General features: G+C 39.1%; 1 protein-coding gene across 3 annotated transcripts in view; it reads left to right on the top strand.

Annotated features, from left to right (window-relative positions):
* Positions 1-3,535: 3,535 nt before the first annotated feature.
* Positions 3,536-23,066, top strand: part of LOC139109147 (inositol 1,4,5-trisphosphate receptor-like) — a 34,640-nt gene continuing 15,109 nt past the window's right edge. For 2 of the 3 annotated variants that reach the window (XM_070668001.1, XM_070667991.1), the window contains exons 1-12: positions 3,536-4,055; positions 9,668-9,859; positions 18,685-18,755; positions 18,930-19,045; positions 19,585-19,671; positions 20,606-21,100; positions 21,280-21,418; positions 21,617-21,828; positions 21,937-22,263; positions 22,337-22,483; positions 22,577-22,878; positions 22,939-23,053. In XM_070668001.1, the coding sequence (XP_070524102.1) occupies positions 9,762-9,859; positions 18,685-18,755; positions 18,930-19,045; positions 19,585-19,671; positions 20,606-21,100; positions 21,280-21,418; positions 21,617-21,828; positions 21,937-22,263; positions 22,337-22,483; positions 22,577-22,878; positions 22,939-23,053 (2,109 nt within the window). In that variant the 5' untranslated portion in view covers positions 3,536-4,055; positions 9,668-9,761. The remainder of the gene's footprint in view (positions 4,056-9,667; positions 9,860-18,684; positions 18,756-18,929; positions 19,046-19,584; positions 19,672-20,605; positions 21,101-21,279; positions 21,419-21,616; positions 21,829-21,936; positions 22,264-22,336; positions 22,484-22,576; positions 22,879-22,938; positions 23,054-23,066) is intronic. The other variant, XM_070668009.1, reaches the window with a different exon arrangement.

The following is a 23,066-nucleotide window of genomic DNA, read 5'->3' as shown; positions in this document are numbered from 1 at the left end:
GTTGAAGAAACGCGGCGAACGAGCAAATGTAATTTAATGGGAAATGCTTGTCGGATCTGGCGATTTAAATGTACAGCCACATTGTTATTCCGCGGGGGCTTAAATGGAAGAAGCTACCAATTTCACGTGGTGCTTTGTTACTTTGGCTTCCGGCAATATCGGCGTTCGCGGCGCAATGAACAAACTTTCGCGTGTTATTACTGCTTTCCATTACTCGTCGATTGTGCGAGAAGGTACCTAAACCGTTTCCACGTAGATAAGCGAGGCTATTTTCTACCGCGTCTGAGAAAAATGAGCAATCCCGAGTTTCTCATGCTCACGATAAGTGAGAATTATTCTGTCGGAAAATAAAGATTAAAAAGAAAAAAAAAAAGCTATATATAATTGCAAAACGCGAGAAAAACGAAATACGATGTAATTAAGTGCAATTTGCGACATGACAAGAGGACATGTTCTCCCGAACGAAAAGTTTACGCTCGCTTATGCATTTGGAAATGATAAGGATTTAATATTTTGACTATATGGCGATAGAGAGACTGAGAGAGTTGACGGAGAAGGTATAATGTTGATAAGAAGAAACGCGCGCCTTCTTGGTGGTCCGCACCGCGATGTACAAGTTTTCAATTATTTAAATAATTATTTAAGAAGCCGATAATACAGCTGACTCGTGGAAGCTGCCTTTTTCTCTTTTATAAATGTAAAAAAAAAAGAAGAAAAAAAAAAGACAAACTGTATAACGATTAACTCGAAGGCTAAGTAACGAATTAAATAAATTTTGTATTTGCGTTGAATTTCTAGCGCAAGTCGTGTTGCTTCGAAAGTAAGAAGTCCCGAAATATATACTTAATTGTCAAATGCGGATTGGAAAAAGGGAACATCGCTCGGTGCGTGCTGCGAAGAAACGAAGGGGTTGAAGGGCTCGGCGAGGCTTTCGCCCGAGAGCTTCAATCGGCCGCTTTTTACGCAGTGAGACGGATTCTTTCGATAATAGATTTCGATATCGCCGGTAGACCCTTTTCAAACGTAACACATGTAGCGACGTATAAAATGATAAGGAGTTGTACTAACTCTCTCGTGGACGACGATCGTCATTAACTCTGCAGTAACGTTACGTTTTCCCCAGTGGTTCCTAGTCACTGCCATAATTATTGACGACGTTATCGTGAAGAGCGTGACCGGAGAGCTGCTAAAGGAAATTTTTGCCGAACAATACATTGAAAAGAAAAATAAAGAGAGAAAACAAAACGACGCAAATACACCTCGTAATGTGTTCGAGTTATTAGCTGCTAAAAGCTCTCGTGGAAAAAAAAGAAAAAAAAAAAGAAAAAAAAAAAATTGGCACAAAGACTGCTGTACTGCAGGGTTTACGGGGAATCGACGAGATATCCGTTAATTAACACTGGCAAAGTAAAGCTTTATAAACTAACGTAGTGACGATGATAATGACGATGAAGTTCGGAACAGTCGTTCGGAGGATTTGTTCGGGAACCGATTCTATGTTCCATGTACAATCGTGATGATCGAATTATTGGTGTCTGTAGAGGTACATATATTTTCTTACGGTATATGATAATTAGCTGCGCTGCTTCGGCTCGTGAAGGACCCGTTATCCTTGAATTGGTCCACAATCAAGAAAAAAACCGTAGGAAAGACAAGCGAAATTTCTAAAATGATCGAGTTAATAACGGCTGTATAATAAAAGTGTTCGTTCGGCGCGTGTTTCGTTTCGCAGTACTTAGTCGTCTCGTCGTGTTTGTCGGAAAGCTTTGCGAAATGTCTTTGTGAAATAACTCGTATTAGGATTTATAACGAGTTGGAATAATTCAAATAGAAATATGTAATGTGTGTGTGTTTCTATTTTTATTTAATATTATTACTTTTCTTTTTTTATCAAAATGTAATTGATTGTTTTAATTATGATATTTGGATGGAGTGGTATGTTGAAATTAAGTAAGATGTTTAAAAGGTTGAATTTACTTTCAATGTTCTCGACGTAAGGTGTCTTTTAATTGATAGCAAGTTGAGAATTTATTTTTGGATGTAAAAGTCTTGATGTAAGTAAGAGCAAGCGATGAAGTTGCGTTATTGTAAGAGCTCGTCGCGTAAGAACTCCAAGTAGCATAAGTCCGATCGAGGATTAAAAAAAAAAAAAAGTGATATACGCTTCTGGATTTGCGCGCCACGCGGATTTCAGATTCGGAAAACTAATTCTAATGGACGAATTTAAGGGAACGGGCGCCTCACTACAGCTAGATGTAAAGTTTCCTTAGGTACCTATTGTTTCAATGTATGAATCGTCTATGTAAGATGCTGGTATTGTTAGCGAAGAGAGGAGAAGAGAGAGAGATATGTCAACGAGTACACAAAAAGAAAGAGAGAGAGAAGGAGAGAAGAATTAATCTCGAACAATCCGGCCTTTCTCCGAAAAAAAAAAAAGAAAAAATAATAGAAACGAGGCGGAAATAATTCGACGATCTGGCGTGTCTTTTACCAGACAGATTTCCCGAATCTGACCAATCACACAGAACGTCTTTCTAGTTAGCACGTGATGACGATGATTACGAACTTGCTGAATCTACGTTTTCATGGTTCATGAACACAATAAAACAATGACAAACAATGAACATTACGTTATTACAAATATTTATTATAAATAAGATATAACAAATATAAATATAAATATATAAATATATATATATATATTATATTGAATTAACGATGATTGAACAAGATGCAATTTTTTGGTACAATAAAACAAAAAAGAACCAATATTGCGTGAGTATTTAATTAAATATTCCACATGCCCATTATGTTGATTACACATTGTTTGGCATTATTTTATCACTTTATAATTTAATAATTCTAATTTTTCTTTTCACTCTTTTTTTTATACCAACTAGACATTACAAAACGTGCATCTCGTGCACCTTTTTACTCTTGCTTTTTCCGCATCAAAAAAAAACAATTAAACAAATCATATTTAATCCACAATTTACAATTAAATAAAAATATTTATTTAACCATGCGGTTACCCATATAAGTGCTTGATATATTTATAGTAAATTAAATAATACTAGAAGAAACCATGCGCGCGTTTTTGCTGCATTGCACATTATTTATTCTATTTTAAAAAATTGGTGAGTGACACATGAATTAGCTTTTTGATTCATGCGTCATCCACCAATTTTTTGATAAACTCGGAGGATCAATACCTGAGATATTCCGGCGTATTTCAGCTCCGGCGAGGCTCCGTAAACGTTCTCGTAAAGTGACAGTACATAGTGAGCAAGGAAGTGTTTAGAAGTCGAGTTTCCGCCGCCAGTGACTTCTTTAATCAATGGTGCAAAGTTTGTGTCGCACGTCACTCGATGGTAATAGAATCATTGGCAAATTACCATCGAAGTATCTCTGTTTTATTATATCTGTTACTTTAGATAAAACTGACGCGCGACTCCGCCAGGCGGCGCGAGGTAATAATTCGGGCAGCGAGTCGCTGCCAGCGAGTCGCTGCCAGCAACTGCATTGACGGGTCAGTCGTGTCGGGACCACCGGACGGTGTGGGTGTCATCTCGCGAGTAAACTCTTGTTCGTTTCGATCCGCCGTACGCTGTCCGTGCCAGTGACACTTGGCGGATGCTGCTGGCCGCGGGGAGACACGCGGGAGCGTCTCTAAAAGTAAAGGAACATCCGCGTCCGCACGCCGCGCGACCACGGCGCGCCGCCACGTAGACCGCCGATCGCCGTCGTCGATTTATCTGCACCTCCTCGCGCAGATCAGGCACGATCGCGATCGAATCGCCGAAGAGCGACGACATCGTCGCTCGATCGTCGCATCAAGCCGGGGAAGAGGCCCCCGCGAGTTCCCGCGATCGATCGGCTCGCTCGCCCGCCCACCGCGAGCAAAACCCGCGGACGGAAGTGCACCGGCGTTTTCCACCTGCACGATCCCGACGACCCGATCCCCGCACTCTGCACCAGAAGCGGTCTCGACTCGACGGTGTGCCGGGCCTGCTGGCGAGAGGAACGACTACCGCCGCCGCTATCGCCACAAGGAAGTGAGTAAACACTTTTTGCATTGCCTTCTATTTTTTTCTTTTTTTTTTTTTTTGCTTTCCATCATTGGCGAGTGACGCGCGAGGTGCCCCGTCGTGTCCGTTTCCTCGTTGTCGCGTAGCTGCCCTTCTCCTCGATCGCGGACGGAAGTGAGGAGGGGAAAATAAAAGAAATAAAAGAGAGAACCTCTCGCGGCGAAATCGCACGCGTAAAAATATACTTCCCGCGGATGATGCCGAAAGCGGCCCGCTTTATTAGGCCACCCGTTGTCGTTTTTTTTTTTTTTTTTTTTTTTTTTTACTCTGGCCGTCGAGCACCGAACGGTGCCTTTCGATTATCGGTAATGAGATGCGTGCCGGCGCTTTCATTGGCCGTCCGTCGCTCGGGCTCGCTAATGACGCGGGACGTTTCGATCGGCGCGAGCGACAGAGCGACGGGAACAACCCGCGTCCGCTCCGCCGTGCACCGAACCGTGCTTTTTCGTCACGCGTCATCTTCGCGGTCTCCGCGCGTGATCAATCACTCGAATCGCGAAATATTACTCACCTCGCAGATGTAAGATTGCGCTGTGAAAAAAAAACAAAAAATTGGAGTAAAAAAACTGAACGAATTTACACAAATAACGCGCGGCTGCAGTTACAATTGATGTAGAGAATTCGTGTAATTGTATAAAATTTACGTGTAAAAGTAAATTATTTTTTTTTTTTACGTTTTTGTTACTCTTTTTTTTTTTTTTTTTTCTTCTTGAGTTTCTCGTCGAAAAGATTTTTTGGATTTTTCGCGTTAGAAACGTTGATACATGTACTTTGAATGTATGGAAGACCCGGCGGAGAAAAGTACTCGAGATGTTTCAAAGTTCGAGTGGACCAGCGACGCGATTGAACCGGCCACCTCGACTTATTAATTTTTCTCGTAGTCCGTCGGCTCCCGTGTTAATATTTTCACGTCTGAGACCGAAGAAAATAAGTGTGTATTTAATACGTGTTAATTTTTATGCGAACGTTTCAGCAGGTAGCACGTAATCTCTTTCTTAGTTTTTTGGATTGGATTTTGAGATGTAAATTCTTGTTGAAATAAGAAAACGGTACTAAACTATTTTTTGTTTTTTTTTTACGTAATAGGATATAATTAAAGGTAAAAATAAAATTTTATAACGACGCTAAAATGAACGAATTTAGTTTACTCGTTGTTCGATACTTGGATGAATATTTATGTATAATAAAAAATTAATATATTATATATAATTATTTTACATATAAAAAATAATATATATAAAAATTAATATATTTTTAAATTAATAAGTTTTTCCGTCGCTTTTAACTTTTATCATCACGCGTTAACGTGGCTTATATTATATTTTTTTTTCTTTTTTTTATTTTTCTTTAATAAATCATTCCTCGCATTTCGACAATTTTACCTTTTTGCATTGTTGACCCTCGGTTCAAGAATAGACAGAAAGAGAATGGAGGAAAGCGTGTTTCAAAGTGCGCATTTCCGTCGTTTATCCGCGGTATTTTCGACACGTTTATTATCACGTACGTGATTCCTCAGGCCCGCCGAACTTGAAACGTACGTGAAATTCTCATGTGCGGGTTTAGCAAGAAAAGGAAAAAAAAAAAAAAAAAAAAAAAAAACTGAAGACATTTCGCACACAGCGTGTCGGACGCATATGTTAGCTGCTTAGTTCGGTTGTTGTTCGGTCGTCGCTAGTTTTCCTGATAACGCGTCAATGAAAACTGGAGCAGTGGACGGACACTTGCTGAATGCCAGGAATCGCGTGTCGGCCCAATCTCTTTTTTTTTTTCTTTTACCGGGCAGATTTAAACTTTCTAAAAAATTGAAACGTAAACTCTAGCGGCGTCTTGTTCAAAGTGCTCATTAAATATAAATTAATCGAGGCGATATTCTTAATCGAATTATTGCGTTTCTATTTCGCATTTCTCTCCTTGCGCCGCTTTTCCACGGAAAAATACGATCAACCGTGGCTGAACCGTACCTCAGATGAACCGCACGTTGTTTCAACGAAGTGTGAAATATTATCCGGCATAAGCTAATGGGGCGCGCATTGCACCAATTTATCAGATTGTCCTCGCTCGTTGGTGTTAAATCAGCTGGCATTAACGGAGATAATATGCTACTCTTTGCGGACGACACGATTCTTATTTTCGATATCACGTGCGAAGTATTATCGTGGCGTCCTCCATTAATAACGCTGTTATTGCATAATGTTGCTCGGCGCGATTAATCAACGTTTCGAAACGCGTAAGCGGTGTTTTCCTCCAGAAAAAAAAAAAAAGAAAAAAAAAATTATATGCGCGCAAGATGAAACGGACGTACGCGAGATGGGAGATTAAAAATGGGAGATCGACGTCTCGGGAGCAGATCCATACGACTTTTCTCAAATATTTCCTCTTGGATGGAATTTTTCTCGGGCGAGGTGAAGGCGTCCGGCGATATGAAAGCGCACTTATTCTTCTTCCGAAAAACGTGATGCGATGTCAGGGATTTGAGTATCGATTTCGCGTATTCAGAGTTCCAATCAATGGGTTTTCATCACGCGGCATTCAGACAGACGTAATTGCCGCTTTTTCCAAAACTCAGATGATTCTTACGACGCCGTTCAGTAGCTCTTTAATAAATCTTGAAAAGACAGAACGCCGTTATTTGCGAATGAGAGTTATCTGAGCTTTTGAATAAATGAAAAGCTGCTGTTATCTGTTTCGGCTGGAGTCAGCATCGGTTAAAGGCGCTCGGCGAATCTGCGAGGGTTAGTGATATCGCGAGTCGCTTCCTTCTTCGCGAGTTCGGGTTGAGATAAAAAAGCGCGTCGAGTTACGTTTTAATGTCTCAATCAGGCAAAAAAGACCAGGCAGGATCGGTAATCGCGCGAGTACGTCCAGCTATTAGTTCCCTCGTTTGCCTGGAAAATCACATTCCGCGGTACAAAAAAAAAAGTAAATTAAGTTTAATTATCGTGCGCCGAAGGCTGCGCTCGCGTATATGACGTTTACGAAGACGCGAATTAAGGATACGGCGGCTTCGACGCGATGTTACACGTCGCCCGGCGAATACGTAACTGCATTTACGTCACGCGTGAATTACGAGGACGGGACAATCCGCGAAAAGCACCGCGGAAGATATATGTAGATATACGAAAGCTGGACGATTTTTTTATGCATTTTGTCATTTGGGAATATTTTAGCGACGCATATGCGTACGTTACAGCTTCAAGGCTGCGCGCCGGTTTCAAGGATCGCATTTTTAAATGAAAAAAACGTTGCACTGCATGAAGAAAAATATATAAAAAAAAAAAAATTACCTCCGCAGTTATTTTATATTTCCAACGACTAAATACAATTGACTTGAAGCATCATAATTGTGTTCCAACAATCTTGGAAAAAGGGAATTTTCTTCCAACGAACTCTTCTCGTCGATATGCATATCGGGAACGCGCGGTAAATCGCAATCGTATTACATTTACGTTGTCGAGCCGACGTCGAATCAATTATTTATGAAACGAAATTACGTCGGCTGGGTATATAATTTAATTATGCTGCTCTTGAAAGCCGTAAGAAACGTTCTTCCGAGGAAGGATAATTCAGCTGGGTCTCATAGTCGCCGCTCGTGAGTGCTCTTACGTAATTCACGAAGACCCGATATCCTCTCGCATGAAATTAGACAGCGCGCATGGCTTTCGGTGGCATTCCGGTAATCCGGGGGTTAAAGCGAGGCGTATTGTAGGGTCGTGACGCGTCAGGCTGAACCTCAGCTTCAGACTTGATGGCTCTGGGATGCCGAGCCTGGTTCCACCTGTCGCAGCAGCGATTAGCAGGATCTTATTTAACAACGTGAAATCCGTTTTGTGTAAAATAATTAATTTTAAACGAGCAAGAACCACTTCTTGCGCTGTGCGCGTAGTTAGATATCGCCGTTCAACAGTAGCGTTCTGTCCCGCGGGTAGCGGTAAAGTGAACTGGAAATTGCGTGCCTCTTCGCTACGCATCGATACGGTTTTATTAGACGATATTGATAGTCAATTGCCGGTTTATTGTCCGACCGCTGCATCGTTCGGCGCCAAGACGGTGGAAGCGTCTTTGTTCGCTGATAATGATACATAAAGGCGGTGGATAGGCTTATTTGTTAGAAGCACAGTCGTGGACTGAACGGTTGCAGCACTTCTTTTCTGCGGAATCTAAATTGCATTTTCGTGCCGAATGGGTCGTGTCGAATGGTTGTCACTATCAAAGACCGTCGTTTCCATCGATTTCTTCTGTGAGGATGAACCTGACGCTCCTGCCTACGGTTATGGCTGTTTATATGGACGCGAAGGTTAAGGGTCAATTTAATTTATAAAGTAGAGCTCGGACAAAGTCTGCCTTTGCTCGAAGATATTCAATTAAAGCAAATCAATTTATCGAAAGGCCATATCGCGATTTGTTGAGAGATTATGTCCAGATGATTGTAGTCGATAGGATTTCACATCTTTTTGCTGTGTACTTAACAAGTAGCGTAGTATCTTATCGTTCGAGCGGATGAACGAGAGGATTACGTCTATCGGATAGTTTAATTAAAAAACTGCAGTTACAGAGTCGCTACTAAAATTTATTTAAAAAAAAATATATATTTATATAAGGCGTTTAAATTATTATTTTAATTAACTTTGTAAAATATTATTTATTTAATTTTAATATATAATTTTCGTGCAATTTGCATACGTCGGAAAAAAGTAGACTAAAAAATAGACGAGCATATTTTAATATTCGTGAAGAATATATTAAATGTTATTTTCCCCTGCGATAAATTCTAATTAACATCTTAGAAGTACGCGCGAAGAAAATTGGCAATCATGAAAGCGTTTACACGGAAGTCAATAAAGCTTTTAATCGCCGCGAGCGGTAAACTTCGAACAATGTCCCCGTGCAATGGAGCTGCTGCGCGGAATTTCTGTTCTACCAGAGAGGAAAAATCTCACGACCCGGTTTTAGAGTCCCCCGATCTATCAGATAGATAACTTCATCTAGCAATTTGCTATGGCACCATTGTGCAATTAAGTCTTGTTCGCCGGCTGCGTCTACGTGTCGCAGCGCGTACGCGCTGCTTCTGCGGCCAAAATAAATTTTTTAAAGGAGCGATATTCCGCGTAATAATCGCGAACTTTGTATCGGCGCATTTAAGAACGAATAGAATGAACAGTGCGGGCGAAAAATGCATAGCTTGCGAGATGAGAGGTTGAAAGAATTTACGAGTGTTAGATTGACATAAAAATATTTGGACATTTCTATTTATGAAGCGTACGTTTGTTGTTGCATAATTTTTTTTGGAAATTGCGATACGAGGTTTGTGTATTCTCGTATTTTATTCTTCGATTTTGCACGTGCGTTTTTTAAGCAAACAGTGGCGGAATGCATATTCGTGCAAAAATATATTTTTTCGGGGAATTGTAGTTTGAGAAAGCTTGCTAATTTTTCCACTTAAAAAGAAAGAAAAAGAAACGTTCTTATACGTGTATACGTGTTTTTTTCGGTTAATCCGAACGGAAACTATTCCGCGGTTTGTATTGAACATCTGCACCTTCGTTCGATTTTCTCTAATGATTGTATATTTCTTCTTTTAGGTAGAACCATGAATAATTCACTCGGTTAAAGCGACCAACGTAGGAGTTTCTCCGATTTCGAGGCACCGTGAGAGACTCTGAGGACCAAATCAAGATGGGCGAGCTTCTTGGATCTGCGAGTTTCCTTCACCTCGGCGACATCGTCAGCCTCTACGCCGAGGGAAATGTGTCTGGATTTCTTTCTACGTTGGGGTGAGTGGAAAGACAAAATAATAAAATTTCTGCGTAAATAATCTGCTCCAGATTATCCCCTCAGGTTTAAATATTACTCATATGAGTAATTAAGATTATTTATGGCTGTTCTGCGTCTGACATTGAAGCATTGCGGAAGATTTTTTAATATTAAAAAATTGTCGTTGAACATTATGGAATATTAATCTATCGAACTTGCGATTTTTTAATTTATTTAATTTAAATTAATCTAATTTATTACAGTCTAATATGTAATTCAAGCTTACGTTATTGCACGAATAACACCTGAAACAATTTTTTTTGTTTATACGTTGGATCACGTTTGTACGTGAGACCATTTTACGAAACCTCGCGAGAAAAGGGAGATGTATTTATGTAACGTCACGTCAGGCACATCGCGTGAAAATTCTACAATATTTCTGTCCAAGAAGTCGCACCTGGCTGTTTCAAGTTTTTTCTTTTTTTTTCTTTTTGCGCGAGTCAATTATAGTTTGATGTTTCCTTGGGCGTTCAATCAGCCCCGTTTGTAAATTTACGGAAATTTACAACGCTCGTCATGTATATACAATATACATATATCGCGTGCAAAAGTTTCATCTTCCTCGCCAAGAGGTCGGCGTTTAAAGGTGTAAAGTTTCTTCCGCGTTACACTTGAGAGAGCGGCGTTAAGGCGAGATGCTGCCCGAAGGTCCCCTATCAATATATAGGCGGCAGGCGTATTATTAAATTCGCACCTGCGTATAAAGTCTCGCGATCGATGAGCAATTATTTCGCCCGACTTTAGCAGCGTGGACGTGTATTACCCGCGCGCTGATGAACCCGTCGAGCCGACGTCACACGGACGCCAGGTAACGCGGCGCCCCTTTGTGTAATCCAACGTCGTCGTCGAGCTCTCGCGTACTCAACTGCGCAGATTTTCCTTCAAAAGGATGTACGCGACACGGCGTTAAAATACCTGCGTTCCAATATTCTCGATCTTGCCCTGATTATGAACCCGATAAAATAAAACGGTTGAAGAGCGCGGGCAGAACAACAGAGAGAAAGAGAGAGACAGAGAGAAAGAGAGAGACAGAGAGAAAGAGAGAAAAAAGAAGGGAGGGAGACTACTCGCGTAATAAACGCTAATTGTTTGCATTGATTACTATTAATGCGAATATAACGCACCGTTGGGTGATGCAGCGCATATACTGCGAGAAAAAAAATTCAATCTCAGTTGTGAGTTTATGATATTTTATGTACAATGGAACAAATGATTGAGTCGACTGTATTTTTTTTTTCTTTTTTAGAAATATTCTAGAATTGTAGTTGAGATTTAAATGTATTTTTCTATCAGCGCAGTTTGCGTCATGTTTTTTTTTTTATTTTTTTCTTTTATTTTCTCTGGCAGTGATTTACTTTCTGGGATTATTTAAAAGTGCACCGAGAAACTGCGATTTTTAACAGCTAAATAAAGCAATTCCGCATATACTATTTAGCAAACATTTGTACAAGAGTATTTTAAGTTGACCGACACGTGCTGACTGGCCGTGAAAAGAGCGATTTAGCGGCGTTTTAAAACGCACGCTCCCTTTGTTATTATCTGCTGGAATATTAAATGCGAGCAGTCGATTAAAAAATTATTTTAGAAGTTATCTTCGATAAAGATATCTACAATCTCCGTTCGTTGACTCATTCATTTTTGTTGATTCTCGCGTAAGCGGAGAGGATATCGCCGAGATAAATTACACCACTTTGATATTTTCTTTAGTCCGCATTTTTACCGTTGCGTTAATATTTCGTGATTTATCTAGATGGATTTATATCTGCGGTTTACAGCAACATAATCTGCACAGATCTCGCTAAAAATAGCTTTTTCTTTTTTAAATTTTTATTTGATATTAAATGCGTGCTTGCGATTTTGAATGTTTTTCAGTCTGGAAAAAAGAGAATTTCAACGAACTGTCAAGGTTCGGGTTTTACGTTTCAGTTGCAGATATAACAGTTGCATGTAAAAAGAACGTCAAATTCATGTTTTAGAAGTATTTTTATTCTTCTTTACCAAACTTTTCAATTTTGAAGCGTTTAAATTTATCGCGACTACACGCACGAGTTGTATATGCAAACACGCGACGAGAGACGCGTTGCGTGCCGCCTTTCACTTTCCTAATTACGGCGTTCCGTTACGGCGTGACGCGGGGCACGAGATTGATCGAGATGAGGGCACACGTGCCTCGATTCCGGCCGTGATCTCCTAGCGCCCGCTAATGAAAAGGCCCTAATTTGTGGCTCGATAAAAGCGTCGGCGCGCGAAATCATTGGTAATAACTGTCACGGGCATCCGCGTACCCACTTTATTCTGAGAATTTAACGGCATTGATGACGGGACTATTTCCAGAAGCGCGATTATAGTCGTGATAAGATTGCCCTTATTCTCCGGTGAGCAGAGATCCTCGTTAAATTCTGCGTTTCGTTGGACGCCGCGACTGTTTTCCTATGAATTCTATAACTTGCAGATTATTCAACGACCTCGGGACTTCTTCGAAAAGCTCGTATTCTCTTAATAGTGACTTATAGCGTTATACTCTTGATAAAATATATATGAGCCTTTGTTGCGCTGTTTGTATTAAAATCGTAAGAATTAGGGATAGCGTCTTCTTGAAGTTCAACCCAACGTGACTTTGGCAGGACGTCCTTATGTCCCGTTTCTCTTAATTAACGAATCTTACGTTCGATGAAAACGAGAAGTGTTGCACAACATTAAAAATTATTACATTCCTCGTGTAACGATTTGAGATAATTTTAGAGAATAAAAGTTTCTATAGAGAAACACGTTTGGTGATGAATCGTTCTATAAATCATTCTAGCTGGTACGTCGATTATAATAATTTCGAGATTAATAATTCGTGCGTGCGATCGATGTGTCATCCGCGATCAAATCCGCAAAGATGACATTCAAGCTGATAGTGTTATAGCGTTCGCGCAAACACGTCCGCTTAAAATTTTATAGACAAAGCTCGTCGAGATTATAAATGTTTACAAATCTTAAACCGGAATTTTACCGCCAGTGTAATAATCGGTCTGTGCAAGACGACGAATTATGTAAGATTAACTCGGATGACAGGCTTGTAAGATTAACTTTTAAAGACGATCACTTGCAAGCTCGCGCCGTCGCTTTGATATATTTCGATCGCTTCGCGCCACCAGTAAAGCTCGATAAGCCCCTTTCGCATCGTAGATGTTGTAACTCCTTCTGATAATTGCGAGATGGTAGTCCCGCTGTCGTGTTGGATGAATTTGCGACGATCATTAATTCGTATTGTCACTTCAGCGCCTAAACCAGTTCGTTCCAGAACTCGTTGTGATTGTGCGTTTTGACGCACGAGCGCCATAAATCAGCGTCGTATCGCTGGTGTATAATAATTCCGGGATGCTGTACGTAATACGACCGTCGCTCGACATGAGCTTCGCTGCATTTACGTTTACTCACAATACCCGCGCTCGATAGCGTTGTACTGTCTCTTGCGCAATTGTTACGTGTCGGGAGTTGATGGGAGGAGGGAAAGGGGGGAAAAGTTTGCTACCGGTATAATAATTTTCGTAATATTATTCATACGCAGGGAGATCGCGGTGCGTGATAATGCGAGATTCCTGCGAAGCGATGGCGTTCGATATAGGAACTCCGTTATTTCATACGCCGTTATTACGCATCTCGGGCTAATTTTGCCGTGTTACGACGATTTCGCGAGAGGAGAAGCGTGAAATCGATCTGCGGCGTTTCAGGATTCACTCGATTTTGCGAGAGTGATATGGGCCGAGTGCGGATAACGTGATACCCGATTTAATCACGCAATTGCACGCATCGCCGAGCGGTTACGGTGCCGTTGACAGAGCAACTAATTTTGATTTCTCTCGTGGCGCAGCGTCGACGATACCGCGTGTATCTGTCGCTCTCATCGCGGTGACAATCGGCGCGGTAACTTGCCGCGGATGAAAAGGCCGGTTATTAATGCCGCGTGACGCCGCGACAGTAAAACGGCGGGCGTGAAAAATAATTAAACGCGAAATCGGCTCATTTAAATTCGCGAGCTTAATTTCCCGAACTCACCGATGAGAGAAATATGCCAGTTACTTTTGGCTTCAGCTTTGACTTTAAGATTTTTTCTGATGATTAAATACAGTCGATTTCATCAATCTCCGTTATTCCCTATAATGGTCGAGTTAATTATATCTATTCGTTAGAAATTAATAAAGTTGTTTAGGCTAAACTTTCTTTTTTTCTCAGCGCGTTGTAACGTTGCGCTTTCATTGATCAGCACGCGATATATTATATTTCGGGGCATACATGTTTTCATTGTGCTCGCTTCTTCGTCTTTGCGACAGGTATTTCAACGTTGTTGTATTGGATATTGATAAAATAGGGGCATATATATTACTTCGCATTATCATGTGCGCGCTATAAATACGGAAACGTTTTTAAGCGCTATCAGAGCGTTATTTGACGTTTTTATTGCCGTTCCGGCATCGCAATGGTGGTGAAGATGTTTATTAAGAGCTCGGGTAGATTTGAGAATTCTCGTGTTAATTTGCGGACCGTAATTTAACGCATCTTCCGTTTGTATGCAAACGCGCGTATCGCGCGTGTATAAATAAGTTGCGTATGTATTTATTAATGACAGAATCTCGATATACCGGATATTATATTCAAACTACTACCATAGAAGTCTTGCTAAATTTGGATATCAAAGGCTTGTTAATTATTAATCATAATATTTCATTGATAATGAATCATGATAATCGATCGCACATGCATCGTCTGCCGTATTATTTTGGCATCTCCGCTTTCAATATTAATTACACCGGGTGTATAATTAATGTTGTTTTCATCGTTTCACCGACGCGAACAGTAATTACACATTTTGATTGCGTCGCTTTTGAATTCGTAGAGTAAATTTTTAATTTCTTTTCTTTTCCTTTCATTTTTCTTTTGTTTTTTTCTTTTAAATATTTATCAACCGCTTCGACAGATAAAAATGTAGGAGCGTCGCGTGCATCTTCGCCACCTAAAGAATTTATATTTGCAATTTTGCTCACGCCCGAGTTGCTCGCCTTCCGCTTCATTTCTGATACTCCAACAACAAACACAGCAACAACTACGGTAACAACGGCGATGATCCTCTTGTAATCCCAGCTGCGCTCGATGCGGAGCGGCAACGGTGACACGGTGTCGCTAGAAATAACAATATCGGATTTTGTACGTGTTGTACGTGTGTGTTATCCTATAGTTCGTCGTGGCGTCTTCTGATCGAAATAACATTTCGAATTGCGCCCTTGCTTTGGCAGTCACGTCTCATCTGCTGAAACCCCAGCTAATTTCCCGACATCTTCCATTCTCGTATTTCATTCGAAAATAATTTGTTCGTTTAAAAAGTAATTACGAACGTCTCCCGCAGCTTTGTCTCGAGTAGCTTTGTCACTCGCGCAGCCGTTGTTAAATCGCGCCACGATGTTTCAAGGCTGCGTATTTTCACGTGGTACATATAAATATTTGTAATATTCCGGGCAAAATAGGTTTTTTAAAGAACGTGGCAAAGAGAAAAAAAAAATTACAGAAGAATTAACAAAGGTCTATCTCTGTATTGTGTTACATCACAATATTCGTAACACAGACTTGTGCAAGATATTTTTAAGCGCGATTAAGCTTTAAGAGATAACATCTTATCGAGAATTAAAGAGGGTCTTTGTATATTATACTTTTATATTTCTCTCTGAAAAGCCGCATGAACATTTTTAAGTAAAATTTTATTTAAAAAAAAGAAAAAAATTACTCGATATTTTTTAATTCTCTTCTTATAAAGACTGAGTCTTACTTTATTTTTATTAAAGTTTTTTAGCCGATCAGATTGTAATCATCTAATAATAAAAGTTAAAAGTTCGGTTTCTTTAGAAACTTCTTTATTTTTGTTATAAATCTGAGCTTTTAAGTAAAAAATTACAACACATTATTATGCACGGTGATTATCTTATTAAATTGCGTGCAAGGACTTTAATAATGCTTAATAAAGATAAAAAGAAAAGCGTTATTTAAAAAGATAGAACAAAACACAACGAGTTAAGTTTTTTTATGTTACTTTTTTCTTTTGGCGTTGCTATTAAGACCCGATGTGGTCAGGCGGTGCGATTTGGAAGGCGGTGCTTCTCGAGAAATGTAGGACAAAATGATTTTATCCGTAAAAGAAATTAAAAGGCTAGAGATATCTTTCGCGTTAGATATCTGTTTTGACCCGTTACGTAAGATGGAGCGAATTCACATTTTACTGTCCTCGTTGCGGCATCGGAAACGTAAAGCGTCGTTAATCACGACTACGCAAAGCACCGCCGTTAATCACGTCAAGTACACACGCATTTGCGGCTATGCGCCACAAACACGCGTGCGACAGTGCATACGGGAGCTCTGTCACCGTGTTTGTACACCGAATGGATGGAGTTCTTCGTTTGGTGGTTCAAACGCTCTGATTTTATCCTGCAGCTCATATATTGTCCCTTTCACGTCGAGCACTCCAAAGGGTTCCATTACTTGACGCGTACTTTTCAGTGTGAAAAGAATCGATGATTCCGCCGGTCGTGCACTGCGAATGATATTAAATTCGTTGCAAGTAATTGGATGTTTCGCGAGAATAGAAATCGTGCAATTTTATTTTTTGTTACAACCAAAGGTACCTGAAAATGATATGTGCCCTTTGAAATTTTGCCGCTTGACATTTCAAATCTTTATGCTTTTTACTCCGTTAACTGTTAATTTTTCTGCATAAAGGCAACTAGAGTAAAGGGTGTAACGCAATTTGCGTTATACCGACCTTCCGCAAAAGTGATGTTAATGCAGACATATAAAATGCCGTCTTTACGAAAGGCTTATAATTATTTTTCCACGTTTTATATTTTATTAATTTTTATTTTACGAGAGACTAAAGTTTTCTGTATAATTTAACGTTAATTGTGCAGTTTATAGTTTAAGCTAAAATTCAATAAATACGTTTTTTGTGAGTTGTTTTAATAATAATAACCGAATTCGCGATAATATAAAAATGATGATAATCAACCACGCGACGTAACTTGTCACTAAAGTCGACACGGCTAACGTAAGATCAAATACATAATTCGTACATATGTTTCTCTTGTTATATGTGCTTTCCTTATTAACGTATAATATAGCAGATGTTTCTCTTGCCTGTAGTTTTAGGCGAAATGTGAATTCATGAATAACGGTCGCGTTCAACTCGCGAGAGGCTTATTTTTATCGGGAGAAGCCTAATCGTAATCTTGTTAGCAAGTTAAAGAAGCAAATATATATGTATATATATATAAATATACATATATATATATATAAATATACATATATATATACTCTTAATGATTCGTAAACAACGTTTTCACCGGCTATCAGAAAACGATGCAATTTGAAAAGCGCGGTTTCAAAATCGGCAAAGAAAAATGCGGATAGACTACGATTTATGAATGTTGGCAGTAAACAATTAATATCAATATATGCAGCGCGATAAAGACGATGATTTACATTCCGAAAATATATCCTGATATGGCTTACAATACGTATTTAATTAATAAAATGTTAATCGACGTTGATATTTAGCCCGTGCCCGTTATCTTAATTATTGGCTTCTGATGTATAAACCCAGATAAGCGGGCGATAATATCTCGATTTGTACTTGAGATTGAGCCGCAATCCGAGCGTGCGATAGCTGCGAATTACGTTTTCCACTGCCGTTGTTTCTCGGCGACGGTCGGTCCGACTTTATATACGAATTTTAAGCGCGCTCGATCTGACAGGGTTTCTAATTATTCGCCTTTAGGCTCTCGCGCGATTATATTATGCAAGACGTGGGATCATCTCGACTTTCTATTAACGCGAGATAGTCGGATCAATAGCACACGCTTAATGTCCGCCGAGCTGCGATCGCGTCTTTTGTCGCCGCAAAATGACACCACGTTCTACTTCGACATTTCCACTGTAACTTTTTTTTTCCTCCGCGAAACGACGATAAATCACGTATACGCCATGCGGCGTCTAATGTAAAAAATTGAATTTGCGAATTAATGATCGTTATATGCTTTTTATTTATTTATTTAATTTTATTTTTTATGCAACAATCGCGATAAAATTTTACGATCGTGATACGTACGTAAGAACGGGAATGTAACGGAAAATTTTATGTATGTAAGATAAATTTTTCAGTTTTACGGGTGTCTTATAGCGTTAAAGAAAAGCTTTTATGGCAGCTCTTTACGCATGGATTACGCGCGATATAAAAATTTCTCTCTCTCTCTCTCTTTCTTTTTTTTTTTCTTTCTCTTTTTCTTTCGCCTTTATTCACGTTGTGATTTTAAAGTTGGGAAACGGGGCAATCCAGAGCCTGCCTCAATATCGACCTATATTTCCGCCTCACCTCATCTAGACCACATTTATTTAACGATGGCTCGTCTGCGATGCTGGTATTGCATAGCTGCCAAACCAAAGGCGTGGCCGTTATGTCAGTTTCACGTTGGAACATCATGTATTATCAGTATTACGTGGCACACAATATTGCAAAAAATGATTAGACTAAACAGTAAAAAAAATGAAAAGCGTAACGTTAACGCGTGATAAATATTCAGTGAGTGTATTTACGATATACGGCGTAATTCATGTACTGACAATTGCCTCTTGCTTGGAAAAAAGATAGACTCGTTTTATTTATTTTCTCGTAAATAAGAGACTTCGCGAAATGTATTTCTTTATTTATTCAGTTTACAATGTACTTTGCATATCGGTTAACAATGAATTTTATTTTCAGGCTGGTCGACGACAGATGCGTAGTATGTCCCGAAGCTGGAGATTTGTCAAATCCGCCAAAGAAATTTCGAGGTAAATTGCATCGCTGAGACTATCTTAAATTGAAAATCAATGTTAATAAATTGGTGGATTTTTCAGATTTATCTTTCTAAACATTGATCCGTGAAAATTAAAGCAAACAACATATTAAATTTAGAAAAAAAAAATATATATATCGAGTGCAATAGCAATTATTTACTTTTTCAGATTGCCTCTTCAAAATATGTCCTATGAATCGATATTCCGCCCAAAAGCAATTTTGGAAAGCAGCGAAACAAAGCGCGAGCTCGGGCACAGATGCCATCTTGCTCAAAAGACTTCATGTGAGTTGCGAAAGAAGCTTATTAATTATAATTACAAAATAAAAAAAATAAATAATTACAATTAATTTAAGGCGTTGCATTTATAAAGTCTCCCATACAAGCACCTACTTCTCTTACATATTTCTAAGTTAACAACGTTACGTTTGTAAACCAACTTTAAGACTACCTATATCTACATGCATGATAATATGAACATTCCACATAAATTATAAATACGAGAATGTCCAACCGGTTATTTAATGTTGTGACCGGTTTGCTGATTAAAATTGCATTTTTTTTTCTTTGCGTATAAAATGCTCGGTTGTTTCCGGTTCTCCAGTTAAAAAATTTTTTTTTTATTTTCTTTTTTTTAATCGAAAGGAAGATAATACATTCCCAGCGTGTTATAAATTATCCGATAATTTTTAATTACCAACAAATATACTATTTAAAAAGTACGTAACATTGCCGTTGGGTTTTCACAGCGTTACATAAAACTATTTTTTTATTTTTTTTTTGCACGATTGCCATTAAAACAATGAGATTTATTTTTATCGCAGCACGCGGCTGAAATCGAGAAGAAGCAAAATGAGACTGAAAATAAAAAGCTGCTGGGATCCGTGGTTTCCTACGGTAACGTCGTTCAGGTAAGAAATAAATCTTTTCTTTCCCGAAGAAAAATCTCTTGCAAGTGACATTGTTTCATTAAAGTGTCTTCTGAACGCTTTTATGCTTGACCGCGTAAAACATTCTTATAACGTAAAGTGGCAATATGAATAATAATAGATTTATCAATATCGTTAGGGGAGCGGTTTTCTTCTCGATAATTCCTTTTTTCGCAAAGCGATTATAAAAACAGTTTGGTATATCTATCATATTGACGTGGTTATCTCCCTTGCATAGATAAATGTTTGTCAATTAATGCGGTTTTCTACCTCGCTGTATTGTCGCTACGTCGGAAAATAGAAACGGCGTTAAGTTGTTTGTTAAGTTGTAGGGAAAATTGTCCGGCAGATAATTGAATTCCGCTTGTAGGACGGTTGTTGCTAAAAAAGTATTAAAGGATCGCCTTTGATAATTACACTGCAAAATATTATACCGCTTGCCGCGATGCGTTATAGATAGCATCTTTGATCGCAGCGAAGGTGGTGGACGCTAAAATTAATTTCCGCCATAATGTATTACATTCTATTGAATTATCGATTCTCTTATCTCTCATTGATGCATCACATGAATTAATTAGTCACCCTCGCTTCGTATTATCTCGACTTACGTTAGGTATTTTGTCGTGAATAGCGTAATTATGTAATTATTAGATTATTACTTTTTTTATATTCTGCTATTAATTTTTATATTCTACTTAACTCGCGTAATAATTTATTGTAATCCAATAGAAACTCATTCGAATTACACAACGCGAATGTTGTATAATGCATACGTATGCGTGTAACATACGTCGTTCGCGTATAGATGATTAATTTTAGAAAGTAATTTTATCGGCGGGTTTATAAATAAATTCACATTATAATTATACGCGTCGTGCACATACAATTATTTAACGTTTACTCTTTTGCGGGACAGTTGTTGCATCTCAAGTCAAACAAGTTTCTGACGGTGAATAAGAGGCTGCCGGCGTTGCTGGAGAAGAACGCGATGAGGGTTTATTTGGACGCGAACGGAAATGAAGGCTCGTGGCTTTACATAATGCCGTTTTACAAGCTGCGTAGCGACGGCGACAGCGTGGTCGTCGGCGACAAGGTGATCTTGGAGCCGGTGAACGCGGGTCGCCAAGGCCTCCACGTGGCCGCTAATTACGAGCTGAGCGATAATCCCGGCTGCAAAGAGGTCAACGTCGTAAACCTATCCACCTCGTGGAAAGTGACTCTCTTTATGGAACACCGAGAGAACCAGGAAGAGATTCTCAAGGGCGGCGACGTGGTGCGGCTCTTTCACGCGGAGCAAGAAAAGTTTTTGACCATGGACGAGTACAAGAAAAAGCAACACGTGTTTCTCAGGACAACGGGGAGGACCAGCGCTACCGCGGCTACTAGCAGTAAAGCCCTGTGGGAAGTCGAGGTAGTGAACTAATCACGGTTGTATAAATGTTGTGTCTATTTTTAACGTGCCACAGTTGAAATCGACCTTTTATATTTTACTGTTCAAATATTTGTTTCGGGAAAGTGCAATTCATGCCGCTTGGGCTCTTGGCGCAATTGTTTTTTGTAAGTAATGAATGCTGTTTATTTATTGAATAGGTGGTCCAGCACGATCCGTGCAGAGGCGGTGCCGGCCACTGGAATTCACTTTTCAGATTTAAACATCTAGCAACTGGCCAGTACCTCGCCGCTGAGGTTGACGCGGACGAACTACGGGAACCCGTGAAAGGCAAACGCGGTATGGCATACAGATATTTTGAAATAAGTATACTAAAATATATTAATACATTTAATTTAAAAAATAATTGATTATGACTTGTAGTAATACATATGTCTATTTTAAAAATATTTTATACTTGCGATTAATCAAATCAGAGTAAATTGTTTGTAAAAATAATGTAAAAATAAAAAAAATTGTATTGCGATGATTTATTAGATTCATCTGGAGCGGTCTTCAGACTAGTATCGGTGCCTCACAGTAACGAGATTAGCTCGTTATTTGAGTTAGATCCCACAACTCTAACGCGGGGCGATAGTTTGGTTCCGCAATCGTCCTTTGTCAGATTACATCATATATGCACAAATACTTGGGTCCACTCAACAAGCGTACCGATTGATAAAGACGACGAAAAGCCCGTGATGTCGAAGGTACTATAAAGTATTTTAGCGATTATAATTTGCCTGCGTCAGATATTGTAAATAAAGTTTGTTAAAAAAAATAATTATATTACTTTGGCTTTTTGAATTATTTGTTAGGTGGGTTGTGCAACTAGTAAAGAGGATAAAGAAGCTTTCGCTTTAAGATCTGTGTCACCGGTCGAAGTACGCGATTTAGATTTTGCGAATGACGCCTGCAAAGTGTTAACGGCGATGAACAGCAAGCTGGAAAAAGGAACAATCTCGCACAATGAACGAAGAGCCGTCACTAGCTTGCTTCAAGACATCGTGTACTTCATAGCTGGATTAGAAAGCGAGCAAAATAAATCTGAAGCTTTAGAATTAATCGTTTCAAATGCTGTACGAGATCGTCAAAAATTATTGCGCGAACAGTACATTCTTGGCCAATTATTCAAAATACTGCAGGTATTTTAACATAACATTGCTCGCATAGAAATGTCAGTGAAAACGAGAGTATTTCAAGACACTCAATTTACAGGCTCCATTCTTGGAATCTGTGGAGGGCGAGGGACCATTTCTTAGGATAGAGGAGCTTAACGATCCGAGGCACGCTCCATATAAATACATATTTCGTTTGTGCTACCGAATACTCAGACTTTCTCAACAGGATTATAGAAAGAATCAAGTACTGTGATTTCACACGATGCATTACATTATTTTGTAAATTATATTACTACATAAGTATTTTATTTTATTTTATTTTTTTTTTTCTTTTTAGGAATATATTGCAAAACATTTTGCCTTCATGCAAAAACAAATTGGCTACGATATTCTGGCGGAAGATACTATAACTGCGCTTTTACATAATAACAGAAAGTTATTGGAAAAACATATTACAGCTGCTGAAATAGAAACATTTGTGGGTCTTGTTAGAAAAAATATGCGCAACTGGGAATCGAGATTTTTGGATTACTTGTCAGATTTATGTATCTCTAATAAAAAAGCAATAGCCGTAACACAGGAATTGATTTGCAAAAGCGTACTTAGTGAAAAGAACAAAGATATTCTGATAGGAACAAAGTAAGTACGATAAAAAAAATAAACGGTATTAATTTCTCTGATACATCTTATTTACTTTAGAATGGTGAAGACCCAAGTAGAAGTTGAAGATATCGATGAGAAGCAAGAAAATGGGGAACCAAGAATTACTATTATAGAAGAGTTTGAAGTCGTATTGGAATGGAATAATGGAACCGTAAGTACACTTA

The sequence above is a fragment of the Cardiocondyla obscurior genome, linkage group LG02 (assembly GCF_019399895.1).
Source record: "Cardiocondyla obscurior isolate alpha-2009 linkage group LG02, Cobs3.1, whole genome shotgun sequence".
In the NCBI taxonomy this organism is placed as follows: Eukaryota; Metazoa; Arthropoda; class Insecta; order Hymenoptera; family Formicidae; genus Cardiocondyla; species Cardiocondyla obscurior.
This window is presented reverse-complemented; position numbering and strand designations above follow the sequence as displayed.